General features: G+C 40.4%; 1 protein-coding gene across 1 annotated transcript in view; it reads right to left on the bottom strand.

Moving 5' to 3' along the window:
• MAP3K15 (mitogen-activated protein kinase kinase kinase 15) overlaps positions 1 to 16,803 on the bottom strand; it is a 148,575-nt gene that overhangs the window by 99,835 nt on the left and 31,937 nt on the right. The window contains 1 exon segment of the mRNA XM_060291968.1: positions 15,017 to 15,040. Coding sequence (XP_060147951.1) covers positions 15,017 to 15,040 — 24 coding nt within the window.

Raw genomic sequence — 16,803 nt, 5'->3', positions numbered from 1 at the left:
ATAAACACCACCTTTAAATAGCATTAAGCCCATGCTCAGTTTTTAGCAGATTTGGTGGACTAAAATATGTTTTTATATGACATTCTTCTATCATAGTCAATATTTTGTCTATACTGTCATAAAAAGCAACTAGGTTAAAATTTCAGACTCTCTAATTCCTTTATCTTCACTAAGTTTTAAAGAACTTACACGGTGCCAGAAATAATTCATCTGACTTCTTCCCTTTAATTTTTTCAACTAAGGGAGTTATCTAGGAATTTTGGCATAATGCAGACATAACCTTGGGAAGTACACTTTCACCAAGAATGAGAAGTCAAAGAAGCAACACAGTTTCATCTAAATTAAAAAGAAATTCATTCATCACAGAGACAACTGTCAGAATGCTACAACCTCAGATCAAACAGAAGTCTTGGGAAAACTTTCCACACTGGGGAACTAGCTTGGAACAAATATGTGACAGACATTTTAAAGTTTTCCTTTTGAATAAGATTTGCTTACACAAGGACAGGTGGCATTCTTATTTCTATCTAAATTCAAAATACAAATAATTGTCCTGCAATTATCTCCCTCTTTTGTACCTTCTAGAGCATCTGTAGTCCTGTCACGACATGTCTTTAGGCCCTAAAATAATTCGTTAAGCAAAAATGACTAGTGATGCCCCACTCAACCATATTTGAGACGGTCAGCAAACTTTTTCTGTTAAAGGCCAGATGGTAAATATTTCTGGTTTTGTGGGCCATATAATTTCTACTGCAACTACTCGACTCTGCTGTTACAGCATGAAAGCAGCTGCAGACAACATGTAAACACGAGCATGGCTGTGTCCCAATAAAACTTTTATTTATGGGCACAAATTTGAATTTCATATTTTCATATGTCCTGAAGTATTCATCTTCTGATTTTTTCCAAGCACTTAAAACTGTAAAAGCCAATGTGAGCTCACAGGTCATCCCAAAACAGGTGGTGGGCCAACCCTTGTCTAACACTAAGCTTCCTGATGTTTCATGATTCCTGATAATAGGTTTGATGAGAGTACTTACCCTGCTACAAAACAGCAGCTGGATGCTGTCCCCGTGGACACTAGATATTGGGGTTAAACACCTCAAACTACAAATGTCAGTCTGTTACAAAGAGAAGTAGCAAAATTTTTGGTGTGTTGGTGATAACTGGGGAATGGGAGGAACAAAGACCCTTCCCCCTCTAGTAATATCTTCAAATTCTCAAAGACAGGTTCAAATTGCCCAGCAAAGTAAGGTTTTGGTAGGTTAGAGACGAATTTCTCCATCATCTATTACAAGAAAGCCATGTTGCTAAAGTTAATTAAATTAAATGCCATTTATACACTCAGAAGTTAAATTGCTTGTTCTTCTACCTGAAATTGGTCGAGTTACGGTAAAAGATTTCCTAGTTCAGACTAAGAGGGAGAAAAGAGCTGTGTGAATCAGTGAAGTCCAGAAGGTAAAAAAAAAAAAAAAAAAAAAAATCCTTGAAGAAATAGAGTTTGCTATTTTCAAAAAGTTAGAGCTAGGGGGCTTCCCTGGTGGTGCAGTGGTTGGGAGTCCGCCTGCTGATGCAGGGGACACGGGTTCGTGCCCCAGTCCGGGAGGATCCCACATGCCGTGGAGCAGCTGGGCCCGTGGGCCATGGCCGCTGGGCCTGCGCGTCCGGAGCCTGTGCTCCGCTCCGTGATGGGAGAGGCCACAGCAGTGAGAGGCCCGCGTACTGCAAAAAAAAAAAAAAAAAAAAAAGATAAAAAAAGTTAGAGCTAGCCTCAGGTGTGTTGAGCTCCTCAGATCCCCTCCCCAGAAAAACAAACATAACTGGTAACACATATTTTTTAAAAACCATTTAAAGTCTCTATAAGTTGTCTTAAGAACATACAGCAAATGGAGAAACGTTTACTCGAGAAAATCGAGTAAATCTTGATAAGAAGACTGAGACTCTAGTATTTGAGCTATAACCTGCTCTTCCCCTACCCTCGAGCCCAGAGTGACAATTCTACTCTGGATGGGTATAGCCAAGAAGATGGGACCCCCTCCCACCCTCAGCTTCAAGTCTCGGGTGGCAGTTTCTCCCTGGGAAGGCTAGGCCACCAGCATCCTCATTCACCACAGCCCTGTCCTGTAGAAGCTCTATCCCAGGCAAGCATGGCCAAGAGGACCAGGGCTCCATTTCTCCACCGCGTTCCCACTTGTATGGCAGAAGCTGTGTCTTAGGTGAAACAGGCCAAGAATACTGGGCCCTGATCATCTATGTCCCAGCTCACATAGGGTAAAGGTTCCATGCCAAGAGAGGCAAGCTGAGAAGATCAGGGACTGCTACCCTTGCCCAGCACCCCACTCATAGCAGGGTATCACTCTGAGAGGGGCAGGCTGCTACTCCCCGCTCCCCAGCTCTGGAGCAGTGGTGCAGAGGCTCTGCCTAGGGTAGAGGCATGCTGTAAGAACAGAGAGCTTTGCAGCTCTCCCTAAGGGGACTGACTTTATGTGAAACATAGCATGGAGAAGTTCAAACCTACAGGCACTGTCAAAGACAATGGAGATTTTTATGGCAAGAAATTAAGAGGAGGCTGGTAGCTCCATGATAGCAATGGGTGAAAGGTAGACAAGCTAGAAGTTTAACAAAGAGAAACAGGGGAAGAGAGAGTTATGAAAGGCTTCCTGCGGTCAGAGTGAATCGTAAAGACCAGCTTTAAAAACTACCCCTGCAAAGAAGCCCAATGTTAATGATATTAGACTGTGGAACATTTATGTCTCCGGTGATTGGCAAAAACAATAAAGCAATCAGCTAACAATTAGGGGAGACTAACAACTGGATGTAATATCAATAGAGGAAGATCAGTCAGAAACTTAACAGGGAAACTGGGGAAAGATATAGTCAAAGAGAGCCCAGCTATAACCACTGTCATCCCCAGGTGGGGATAGGAGGGTGAGGGTAGCTGTGTGCATGTTCAAGGCTGCACCTTCTGAGGAGTGACATCAGAGGCTGCACACTGGAGGAAATAGGCTTCACTGAACTAGTCCAGCAAAGTCACTGAACAAATAAACCAGCAAACAGGAACAAGTTCCAGAGGCAGGAGGGAGAAAAGTCAGTATCCAGAGTTGCTACATTATCTAAAATGTCTAGTTTTCAGCAACAAAAAATACAAAACATGCAAAGAAACAGTACAGTGTGATCTGTATACAGGAGAAACAGCAGGCACCAAGTAACTGCCTTTGAAAGGACCCCCTGGGTCCTTTTGGACTTTGGAGACAAAGACTTGAAAACTGCTATTATAGATATGTTCAAAGAACTAAGGGAAACCACACTTAACAAATTAAAGGTATAACTACCATGCATCATCAAATACAGAATATCAATGAAGAATCAGGAATTACCAAAGAAGAAGCAAATGGAAATTCTGGACTTAAAAAGCATAATAACCAAAATTAAAAATCCACTGAAGGGGCCCCCAACAGGAAATTTAAGTGGAAGAAACAATCAGTAAACTTGTAGACAGATCAATAGGGATTATGCAAACTGAAGAACAGAGAGAAAAAAGAATGAAGAAAAGTGAACAGAGCCTCAGAGAAATGTGGGACACCATCAAGTGCACCAACAAACACAACTCACAATGGGAGTCCTGAAAGGAGAGGAAAGCAGCAGAAAAATACTGAAAGAAATCATTGCTGAAAACTTCACAAATTTGATTAAATGAATCTACATATCCAAGAAGTTAAATAAATTCCAAGTAGGATAAACTCAAAGAGATCCACACCCAGATACACTGTAGTCAAAATTGTGAAAGACAAAGTCTCGAAAACAGCAAGAGAAACAAGTGTCTTACCGTGTACAAGGGCAATCCAATAAAAAACATCTGACTTTTCATCAGAAACAGTGAACGCTAGAAGGCAGTAGGACGACATATTCAAAGTGATGAGAGAAAAAAAAGTGAACTAAAAATCTTATATCTAGCAAAACTATCTTTTAAAAATGAAGACGAGGGACTTCCCTGGCGGTCCAGTGGTTAAGACTCCGCACTCCCACTGCAAGGGGCACGGGTTTGATCCCTGGTTGGGGAAATAAGATCCTGCCCGCCGTGTGGCGCACCCTTAAAAAAAAATCAATCTAAAAATAAAGGTGAATCTAACGTCACTCAAAGTATACAAAGTCTTTAGAGAAAATTTCAACACCCTAATAAAGGATCTGAAAGAAAATCTGAGGGGAAATAAAGACATTTTCAGGTAAACAAAAACTGAGATAATTTGTTCCTAGCAGACCTGTCTTACAAAAAATATTAAAGGAAGCTATTCAGGCTGAAAGCAAGTGACACCAGACAGTAATTTTAATTCACATGATAAAAACAAAGTATGCAGTATAGTTAGTTATACAGGTAACTGTAAGAGACAACATAGTTGCTAATTTCTTCTTTCTTAACTGGTTTGAAAGACAATTGCATAAGATGATGTATATAATCATATGTTGGGGCCTGTAACATATAGATATGTAATATATTTGACACTAGAAGTACAAAAGATGTAGGTGGAAACAAAGCTGTATTGGAATAAGGAAATAGCACCATTTGGTAACTTGAATCCACAGAAACAAATGAAAAGAATCAGAAATGGTAAACAAACAGGTTAGTGTAACTATAAGTACTTATTTTCCTTTCTTCTCTCAGCTTTGTTAAAAGATATTATACAGAGTAATAATTCTAACAAAAATACATACAAAGATTACAGCTAAATAAACCTGAGTATCCATAAGAAGTAGGTAAGTTGAAGGTGCAGGAATCCAACCTATTTGGATAGAATTGTTACAGGTTTTAAAACTATTTCCAAAACAAATATTTCTGCTGAAATCTTGACAGTCTTCCTTTAGCAAACCTATTCTACCCAAATAGCACAAAAGTTAACTTTGCCCCAGTCCTGCTCTAATCCGCAATAATGAGGTGTGAAAAAATAAGATTTTGACAAATATATGCTCTGTGCTGTCACAGGTTATGGCTCAAGTGGGCAGAGCAGCAGTGGTGGAGGCTGGTGAAAGCCTGCCCACAGCTGGAGCGGATCTGATCCTCTGAGCAAACATTTAGTCTCAGTTTGAGAAAATAAGGAGAAAGAAAGGGAACGCATGAACTCTAAAAACAACTGAACAAGTTTAACGAACAGGACTGAGGAGACAGCAGGTATCTGGAGCCTTGGGAAAGTAAAAATACTTCCTTTGAGAAAATCTTTCATAAAGTGTATATAGAAGTTTAAGAAATTTTACAGAAGGAAATTGGGGCTCATGATTACATTTTAAAAAGCAATTCATAAACTTCCAAATGAAAGCACAGGCTCTTGAGTGCAGTACTTTTGTTCTTACAAAGAATAGGCCCAAACACCTTCAAATGATGGAACACATTCAGACTTTTGTTGGTGGGGGAGACGCAAAATTAAAAAGAAAAACATTGATTAGCATAACACATGCTCAATAGCAAACCAGGCTTGGATATTTGTAATTGTTACATTTATAAATGGAAACATCTAAGAATCCAGCTCATTAAAACAAATTTAACAAAGGCAGCTTAGTTTCCTACATAAAGGGGCATTAGAACCAGTATGCTAGGCACATAACTATGTAAACCCTTATTCCAAACACCCTTCAAGTATTTCCAAAAGGATGATTCTGATACAGTAAGCGAAGTCAGAGAGCAGAGTAAAAGCCACTGGTCTCTGACACTATGAGGGTAGGGAGTAGAGGAACCTGTCCTCTGAAGTTTTTAGTTCTAAACTCAGCACCTGAGATTTCCCAAACTACTACCATCTACAAATATCACCACAATGAACAGTTCATCCCGTAGCATCACTAGGTTAAATAATAGGTATCTTTAAAAAAGCTCTCATTACAAAAGTATGGTTATAAAAATGCCATAATTTTTAATGCCTGCCTAATATACCAACTGGTGAATAATGTACTTCATCATTCTATCATTTAACTTTGTTTTGAAATTTTTCTTACTATACACTGAGATGAACACCTTTGCATATGGTATAGGTGCATATTTACACTGTGGTCTTTTCCTAAGAATAGCTTCCCAGGAGTGAGACTACTAGAGCAAGTTTAAGGTTCCTGATATGTGTGGCCAAGTTGCTGCCAAAAAGGATGGAGCAGCTTATACTCCCACTGGTAGTACACGAAGGCACTTCAATTTCACCACTGTCTCAGGAGAGCTGGGTAGTGGGTTTTTTTTTTTCCACATTTGCTAAGTTAGGTAAAAAAGAAGTAACTTATGATTATTGAAATAGGAAGTCAGTATCATATCAGCTCAAGTGTAGCAAGATAGTGGACAATTTGTATAGCCAAAGATTGAATCCCAACTCTGCTCCATACTAGATGATGACCTTGGAAAATGTACTTATCCACCTAAACTTCAGTTTTCTCATGTTTAAAATGAAGACAATAATACTGTCAATTTCTTTAAGTGATAGAGGCTTAAAGACGGTCATGGCACATAGTGGACATCCAATAAAAGTACTAGCTATGTTAGATAGTTCTAGACCAGACCAGACCGGGAATTCTGAACCCGGAGCCCATTAATTCTTGGGGGTCTGTGAACTTGAATGAGAAAAAAAAATTCCACCTCTGTCATCATTTGCCTTTAATTAAAATGCAACACAGTCTTCGATCAGGAATGTAGGTAACCCATTCTTGTTTTAGCAGGACATGGGACTTTGTTACTAATAGAAGTCACAGAATTTTTCATGTCATATTACAGTTCCTACAGAGATCTCAAAATAACTTTTATACTTATCACTACTCCAAAATTATGACAGTTTTTAGACTTGCTGCTTCATTTTATTATTTGAGACATCAGTAAAGGAGGACATAGATTACAATATACAACTTTAAAAATATTTTTGATAACCATATTTCAGTATAAATATAGTCATACTGAAATATAGTTGGTCTCCTTTGTAATCCTTTGTATTTATTTAAGCACTTTAAGATACATTCTGAGAAGGGGTCCATAGGCTCCTCCAGACTGACAAAGGAGTCCCAGGCCCCCAAAATTTAAAAAACCCTGTTCTGGACTCCAAGCAGATGTTTCACATAGAACAGCCTACCTGTAGCCCTAAAACATCAGAGATTCTTCAGTGGGCTTCATATACGAACATTTCCATGATAATAGTGTGAGTCCCATCCATAAACAACTGTCTGGATTCTCCAGGACAGCCCAGGAGAGCAGAGCATGTTGGGGTCCCAACCTAATTGCCCATCAGGTTCAACCATGGCCACTAAACAAGAACACATGGGACGCACCCCCCAGCAGGCTCCTCTGCAGGCACCCTGTGCAGGAAGGCCAGCAGCCCAGGAAGGCCAGCAGCCCAGGAAGGCCAGCACAGAAACACAAGTGAAGGGGCCTCATTACACCAGCACTTAGTTTTGTTTATGGCTAGCAGCAGCTCACATAGTTGGTCAAAAACAGCACAAGTTTTATAAATTAATTCTTTGGAGCAAATAAAATGTGTACGAATTTATCCCAACCAACTCATGATGAGACTTTCAGCTTGACCTTCCAGGGAACATTTTAAAAGTAATGATACAAACATTTAATCAGTCAACAAATGGCTTACTCAAAAGAAGGGGGAAAAATCTAAGGCAGATGGAAGGTGGTTTAATACTACCCATGAGGTAAGCTGATTTCTGAGCACTTATGGAAGAATGCATACCTTGATTGCTGGCAGATTCAAGCTTTGGAGCTTAAATCTTGTAATACAAATGGACTGCAAATCCTTAGTGAAAACTAGAATTTAAACAGCATAGAAAATTGTTCCCAAGAAAACTTAGGGAGCAAATGCGCAAACCTAAGACAATTAAAAAATTATTTAACGTAACCATGTCTGACACAGTCAATTTATTAAGGAAGAAAATCTAGGTCAGGTATCACTCTAAAACAAAATGATTACAAGGTACAATTCTTTGTCTAGTCAGTTAAAGGAGAATTTTTAAAAATCAGCATGCTTGCATATCAGGGAAATGCATTTTTTTTAAGATCAATGCAAATAGCATTCTACATTGCTATCTTTCTATACTGGCCTGGTCATAAGAGGAACAAATGCATATACAGAAGCTGAGTAACAATTTCAGTTGGATAATCAGACTACTGTGCCACTGAAAGGTGAATGAAGATACCCCTGCTGGAAACATACCATGTAGCACCAACTGAGCTATTCCAAGAGTCCATCTGCTTTGTTCAAATAACAGAATAGCTATCATAAAGTCAGAGAATTATTTCAGAGCTGGCACAAATCACAGTAATCACCTTATTAATAACCATCTCATTTTATAAGGGAGGAAACCGATTCCCAGCAAGGTTAACCAACTGGCCCACAGATGACCACAGAGCCAGGCAAATCTCATGTCCTCCCCCTCCCTTCCTAGACTTCTTGTCACTGTCATTCCAGCTTAATTGTGAAATATCCTTAAATAGACACGGACATGACATACAAAACAAAATGCCCAACACCAACAGATGAGTGAATGGAGAAGTTTATGGTATGTGAATTACATCTTAAAGAAAATAAATGGGTATCATGGGACACTAAAGACTTATTCAGTTAGTAGGCAGAATTAAATATTTCTATCTCAGTTCTGACATTGGCCCTGTGAAATGTGACATTACTCCTGTGATATTCAAGAGGTACAGAGAAAGTTTTATGGTTCACACCTCCAGAGTACTCCAACTTATTTATTTATTCAGAGTACTCCAATTTAAAAGAGAACACAGACCACAGGCATGAAGGGGAAAAAAAGACAAAAGACTTGAACAGAGAACTTAAGATGAGGTAGAAATAAAAAACAGCTATACAAATGAAATAAATATTCAAAGGGCAGAAATTTTTACATAAATCACATTCAGTGCGTAAAATAAAATTCTCCATCTACTATGAGAGCTAGCCTTCTTGTTTGAAATTGAGTCTTCATAATAAAAGTGGTAGAAATTCTGATTCTGAATTCAGAAAACCCAAAGGATATGGAAAGTAGAAAAGAAATTTATTGCCTTTTTACCAAAGTGTCCCTAAGCAATCGACATCATCCTTGGTAATTCTGGATCCCAAGCCAAAAAAACCTGAAGAACTGAGGAAGGCAAGAGGGAAGGACCAGGAGAAATTCTGTTATTCTAAACTTGAGGCCTCAGTGTGCTTGTAAGCCAGGTAAAAGACTTCCAGTATTGTAGACAATACCCCCAATACTGCCAATGTCTGTTTCTCAAAGAATTTTCACTTCACTGGGATCATAGAGGTAACTATTTTGATGGGAACAATGAGCTTCTTTCAAATCTCACTGGCTTTCCAGAGGAAAAAATAATCACCTAGTCCAGAGGTCAAGAACCAGATTAGTTTTTTAATAAGGTGTTTTTTAGTAACATGATCCTAGCTTGGAAATTTAACTCTGCTTTTAAAAAACCATCTCTGATCTCTAGCTTTAGGACATGACAAATGAAAGTAAGGTCTAGTTTACTTTGAACAATTTCTTCTAGAAGTATTGGGTGGAAAACCTCATCTTCTGCTAGTAATTTTCCTGGGGAACAAGGAAGGTTTATGTTCCCATGCTTCCTCTCTGGTGAGGCTACGCACAGCTTCCAAATAATTTCCCACCAATTCAAAGGAAAAAATTATTTCTGTGCATCTCAGCTTTCGAGGTACATGCTTAGTCTTGGGGTATATATGATTTACATATTTCTCAAGTAAAATGGTTATAAGCTGGTGGACACTCAGGCGTACACCCACATCCCCCCTTCAAGGAAGGACGTGCTGCCCCAGCTACCAGGAGCATTGCAGCTCTCACCCCTGCTGTCAGCCCCTTCTGGAACTGCCTCAGCTGCAGAGAGCACTTCACTCAATGTCACTCTCCTTCCAGTGAGGGATGGATACAGGAGAATAAAGGCTTGGCCATCCCATCCCAACTCAGAACTACTCCAAAAGGTCATTCCAGCTCAGAGCTCCCCAGGGGGGATTGGCCAAGGCTGCCACTGAGCCTGCATCCCAGATGGATTTCTCTCTCTTCCCAGTCCTGCTTCCTGCTCTCCTCTCCCTCAGAGGTGATCCCAAGGGCACTCCTCAATAAATCTGTTCACTAAACTCAGTCTCAGAGTCTACTTCCTGGAGGGAATCAACCTGCAAAATATAACGTAACTTTGAAAGTATGGTTATATTTACAAAGGAAAATTAAAACAAACAAAGAATACCTGTGGACTATGTACAATAATAACAAACTACCAGGAAGTTCCAAGGTTTAATAGATAAAGTAGTCTCTTGGGGTTGGCTACATTTTCACTCGTTTTCATAAAGCCTATATTTTCACTCTTGTTTTTGATTGTTCATCATATAAATATGTCTTCTGAAGTGATAAAATGCTGATAGGGTCTATCTTTGTTATCTCTAAAGCAGTAGAAGATAGCCTAAGAATGAAAATGGATGAAAATAATATATGAAGTCATTTTTATGGATCTCTGATCAAAAACTGAATTACATTTTAACTCAAATACTGAATTACGAAGCAAAATATGATGTGTTAAAGATTTCTGTGAAAGGTATTTCTTTTTAAAGTTTTTTAAAAAATATTTACTTATTAGTTTATTTATTTTGGTTGTGCTGGGTCTTAGTTGCAGCAGGTGGGCTCCTTAGTTGCAACACATGGACATGGACTCCTTAGTTGCGGTATGTGAACTCTTAGTTGCAGCATGCATGTGGGATCTAGTTCCCTGACCAGGGATCGAACCTGGGCCCCCTGAATTGGGAGCGTGGAATCTTAACCACTGCGCCACGAGGGAAGTCCCAAAAGGTATTTTTTAAAAACAAATCTTGAAAAGGAAATTAAGAAAACAGTTTCATTTACAAGAATATCCAAAAGAATAAAATATCCAGGAATAAATTTAACTGAGAAGGTAAAAGACTTGTACACAGAAAGCTATAAAACACTGCTGAAAGAAATTAAAGGGGACCTAAATAAATGGAAAGACACCCTGTGTTTTTGGATTGGAAGACTTAGTATTGTTAAGTCTTAAAGTGATAAACAGATACAACGCAATCCCTATCAAAATTCCAATGGCCTGTTTTGTAGAAATGGAAAAGTTGATTCTCAAATTCATATGGAACTGCAAGTGGCCCCAGATGGCCAAAACTGTGTTGAAAAAGAAGAACAAAGTTGGGGGAATCAGATTTCCTAATTTCAAAATGTACTATAAAGGTACAGTAGTCAAAACAGCGTGGTACTGGCATAAAGGTAAACATACAAGTCAATGGAATAGAATTTCAAGTCCAGAAACAAACCCTTACATTTATGATCAGTTGGTTCTGACAAAGGTGCCAAGAAAATTCAATGGGGAAGGAATAGTCTTTTTTTTTTTTTTTGTGGTATGCGGGCCTCTCACTGCTGTGGCCTCTCCCGTTGCAGAGCACAGGCTCTGGACGCGCAGGTTCAGCGGCCATGGCTCACGGGCCCAGCCGCTCCGCGGCATGTGGGATCTTCCCAGACCGGGGCACGAACCCATGCCCCCTGCATCGGCAGGCAGACTCTCAACCACTGCACCACCAGGGAAGCCCAGGAATAGTCTTTTTAAGAAATGGTGCTGGGACATCTGGATAGCCACATGCAAAAGAAAGAAGCTGGACCCCTACCTCACACCAGACACAAAAATTACCTCAAAATGGGTCAGAGAAATAAATGTAAGAGCCAAAACTATAGAACTTTAAAAGGCAACATAAGAGTAAATTCTTCATGACCTTGGGTTAGGCTAAGAGTTCTTAGATACAACACCAAAAGCATGAGCCATAAAAGAAGTAATTGATAAAGTCTCTGATAAGAGCCTTGCTTCCAGAATACACAAAGAACTCTACAGCTCCACAGTAAGACTAAAAAATCCAACTAAAAATAAGCAAAAGACTTGAATAGACATTTCACCAAAAAAAGACTAAGAATGGCTAATACGCACATGAGAAGATGCTCAACATCATTACCCACTAGGGAAATACAAAACGACAATAGGATACCACTCCATACTCACTAAAATTGATATAATAAAAAGACAGACAATACCAAGTATTGATGATGATGTGAAGAAGCCAGACCTCTCATTGCTGATGGAAATGTAAAACGGTACAGCCACCTTGAACATTATTTTCATAGTTTCTTACAAAGTCAAACATATATTTACTATATGATCCAGCAATTCCATTCCTAGGTATCTACCCAAGAGGAATGAAGACATATTTGCAACACAAAGACTTGTACTTGAATGTTTATAGCAACATTATGAATAATAACCAAAAAGTGGAGACAATCCAAATGTCCATCAACTGGGGAATATATAAATACAACGTGTAATATCCATACACTAGAGTACTTTTCAGCAATAAAAAAGAACTACTGATACTTGCTACATCATGGGTGAACCTCACAAACATCATGCTAAGTGAAAGAAAGTAGATGCAAAAGACCACATTATTGTATCCTTCCATTTCTATGAAAAGTCCTGAAAAGGTAAATCTATAACACATAAAGCAAATTAGTGGTTTCTTGGGGCTGGGATGGGAACAGGCATTGTCTGGAAACAAGTATATTTTGGGGTGATGAAAATGCTCTAAAACTGGGTTGTAGTGATGGCTGCACAACTCTTAAAAATCACTGACTTGTGTGTACACAGGTGCATTTTACGGTATGTCAATTATACCTAAATAAAGAGTTTAAAAAACCCCCCTGGAACACGAGGCTATGAGCATCAGCTGAAAAAGAGGTGAGCGCAAAAGGTGATACTGCATTGCCGAAGAACAGAAGGGCCGAGAAGGGCTGCAGGTCTGGTCCAGCCCAAAGCCTAGAGATTGGCTTCCCATACTTTACATCCCTGCAAAGCAACTGCTCCTAGAAATGGCAACAAATGTAGCCATCTGTGATGGCTACTTTTGTGTGTCAACTTGACCGGCCACAGGGTGCCCAGATTAAACATTATTTCTGGGTGTGTCTGGGAGGGTGCCTCTGAATGAGATTAGCATCTGGGTCAGTGGGCTCAGTCAAGTAGACCGCCCTCCCCACTGTGGGTGGGCACCACCCAATCCACCGAGGCCTGACCAGGACACAAGGCAGAGGAAGGAGGAATTTGCCCTCTTTCTCTTGCCTAACTGCTTGATCTGGGACACCTCATCTCATCTTCTCTGATCTATCTACACCATTGGCTCCCCTGGTTCTCAGGCCTTTGGACTTAAACCGAATTACACCACTGGCTTTCCTGGGTCTGCAGCCTGCGGATGGTAGACTGTTGGGCTTCTCAGCCTCCATAATTACATGAGGTAATTCCTCATAATAAATATCTCTATCTCCCTCTTTCTATATCTCCAATTGGCTCTGTTTCTCTAGAGCAGGGGTCCCCAACCCCTGGGCCGCGGACCGGTACCAGTCCATGGCCTGTTAGGAACCAGGCAGCCACGCAGGTGAGCGGCAGGCAAGCGAGTGAAGCTTCGTCTGCCGCTCCCCACCGCTCCCCACCGCTCCCCATCGCTCGCATTACTGCCTGAACCATTACTCACATTACCACCTGAACCACCACCCCTGCCCCGGTCTGTGGAAAAACTGTCTTCCACGAAACCAGTCCCTGGTGCCAAAAAGGTTGGGGAACTGCTACTCTATAGAACCCTGGCTAATACACTATCCCTCTACCAAATGAAGCCGAGTTCCATTCATTTTACTGCCGAGGGCACTGAGGACTGGGGTGGGGGATGGAATGACTGCCTGAAGTTACTAAGAGACAGAGCCGGGACTACACCCTGTGCCTCCCAGCCTCAGGCCCAATCTCCTTTGACTGGATTCCTGTCTCCAAGAAGGAGGTAATTTAAGAAATCAAGATCTAGAAAGAACAGGAAAGAGCCCATAAGTGGGCAGTATTAGCATGTAAATGGGACAAAATGAAGCGACAAATCTTCCCATTTCTTTTCCAAAGAAAACCACCTTGATGCCTTATTTTCAGGTCAGCTTATTAAACCCACACTCCAGTGGTAATGACATAAGCTGTATTTGTTTTCTTCCTAGAATTTCATCCTCGGGCTTGGAGGAGGAGAGTTAAGGCTTCCACCTCTGGCAGGGAGCCCTGCCTGGGTCCTGGGGAAGCCTGGACCCCCGCGGCTGCAGGGTGGGACCTTCTGTGGAGGGGGGGGCGTCACACCACGCTCCGGCTCCCCTGCGGAGGGCGCTTTCGGGAGACGTCTACCTCCTGGGCCCTTTTCTCCCTCTCCCTCTGGGAACTCCAACTGGAAAGAGGCAAGAGGCTCTGCTCTTCTAGAAGGGTCAGTGGCTGAGGGCCAAAGGAAAGGGAAGAAAGAACTGTCCTTAGTCTAGGTCACAATTTCTCGGAGGATGGGCAGGTTTTTTTTGGGGGGGGGGCATTCAAAGGTACAGGATAACCGTGGCACTATTTCCAAGGACATGATCTTATTTGAATGTTTTTAGGGTGGGGCAGGGTTTCATGATACAAGTCAAACCAAAACGGTGTCATCACTATGTCACTGCAGGAACTTTTCAGTCAAATCAGGAGACTCAAGAACATAAATGGAAAGAAGTGGAATTCCATCCGCTTCTTTTCAGCTCGTGGCAGGGAACTCTGGGCTAGGCTCCAAACTTAACTCCGGTATGAGTTCATGTCTCTTTGTTGTGAGGGAAACTTTGGTGGGAAGTATGGAGGCACTGGCTCCAGCAGAAAGAACCCTGGTGGTCCATAGGAACACCGACCCAGCTCAGAAGACAGCTGGGTGGTTGCAGGCTCAAAGTCCTAGTGTGTAACGAAGAAAAAGTACACCTGCCTGACCTTGCCCTCTGCCCTGCACCCTGGGCAGCTGAGTGGGGCTGATCCAGCTGGCAGCTTGAGGGGCAGGGGTTTCTAGGTGCCCCCCTTAGAAACACAACCAACAGGTACAATTAGACATCACTTGGCTATCTGTGGGATTTTCAGGCAAGCATTTTATATGTTTACATTCACAAAGTTAAAAATCTGAAATACAATACTTACTGTGTTTTTTTGAGTTACTATATCCTGAAAAGAAAAGATAGGATCAATATAGCTTTTTTCCAAAACAGTTAATTTCCATAAGCACTAGTAAGCACTCTGTCCCCATGCCATCAACTGGCACCCATTTTAGAGCAAGAGTTAATCATTGGAAACCTCCCCCTGTAAAAAGCTTCAAAATGAATGGGTCTCTAAGAAATGTAAAATTCATGTTCTAAGGAAAATTTATCATGATTGGTTAGCTTTGGAATTCCTGGGGGACATATATGGTTATAAGGATTTTCCCATAGCAATGGCAATGCTTCTGTCCAAAGATATTTTGAGATTCAAGTTCAGGGCTCTGAATGCCCTGCACCTCGCCTTCTCAGTGACAGCAGTGAAGCGCATGGGCAGCCCATGGTAACGTTGGGCCTGGAGCCATTTCTTGAGTCATCAGTGTGAAGGCTGCAGGCCACACCCCGCCCAAGTCAGTCTTCCTACAGAATGGGTGTTGCTGATAGGATTCCTGACACCTCACTATAGGTATTATATTTATATATATTCACTATAGGAATTTTCAAACTCAAACTCAATGACAACAATTTTAGTCGGTTAACTTAGCATAATGGTTATGCAGCCCTTGACTGTATCATTTATGCGCTGCAAGCCATTTGCTGAAAAAAGAAAACATAATTAAACAGCTGTCCCCGTAAAATGTGTTTTACGTGTTCTGAGATTTCTATTTTCTGACAAGTGCAGATCGCTTCTTCTGGTGTCAGATATAACTGAGTACCCATTTCTGTTTTAGGAAGTATTCTTCCATATCATTAAAAATTAAAACTTATCTAGGTCATGGGACTTTCCAGAGGAGTTCACTAACGCACAAATGAGAAAAAAAATTTATTGAATTGGGAAAAAATACATTCTAGTTTCATGTTTCTCATCAAAATACAGCTTAATAATCTACCCTTTCACATCTTCTAATTCTAAACATTTCTAAGCATAACCACTTTAGTGAATATCAGTAAAAGAAAAAAATCTAAATATCTAAAGTAATTTAGATTGGTTTATAGCCTTTTGGGAAACTATTTTACAACGTAAAGTATAATAGCAAAACAGTTTCTTCTTCCACTGTCACACGAATGACTCTTAAAATACAGCACTGTGCTAGGATGAAAGAGGACACACCTATATAAGGTGTATGTGATATATTAACACATAAAGGTTACACATCTGAGATAGGTAGTATTTCTACCAGGAAATAATCCCCAATTGTTACAGAACCCAGAAACATCTGGTTAATATCAGACCTTAAGAAACACAAACAAAAACGTCCAATTTGCCATCACAAAATTGTGTCATTTACATACTAGTGACTTTTAATGCTAAGGCAGCTGAACATTTAGAAATGACGTCCATGAAAGCTAACTCTGAACCACTGGTTCTCACCTCTGGCTGCACATTTGGGAGGTTAAAAAAAAATCCCCTAGAGATTGAGACATAATTGATCTTGGTGTGGCCTGGGTACTGGGATATTTACAAACCCCCCAAATGATTCTAAAGTGCAGTCAAGGTTGAGTAACACTGCTGTAAACAAACTAATCTTTTATTCCTGAAATGATTTAACATAGACCAGGATTTCCTGACTAATGTTAAGATATTAAGCAATATTAATATTAGCTAAATTTTGTAACAACTCACATCTGACCTTCACATTTTACAAACAGGAGCATTTTAAAAAGTACTGTTATCCAAAAAAGCTTGTATCAAATTTGCAAAATACATTTAAAAATTCTCAATAATTACTGAAC

The sequence above is a fragment of the Globicephala melas genome, chromosome X (assembly GCF_963455315.2).
Source record: "Globicephala melas chromosome X, mGloMel1.2, whole genome shotgun sequence".
In the NCBI taxonomy this organism is placed as follows: domain Eukaryota; kingdom Metazoa; phylum Chordata; class Mammalia; order Artiodactyla; family Delphinidae; genus Globicephala; species Globicephala melas.
This window is presented reverse-complemented; position numbering and strand designations above follow the sequence as displayed.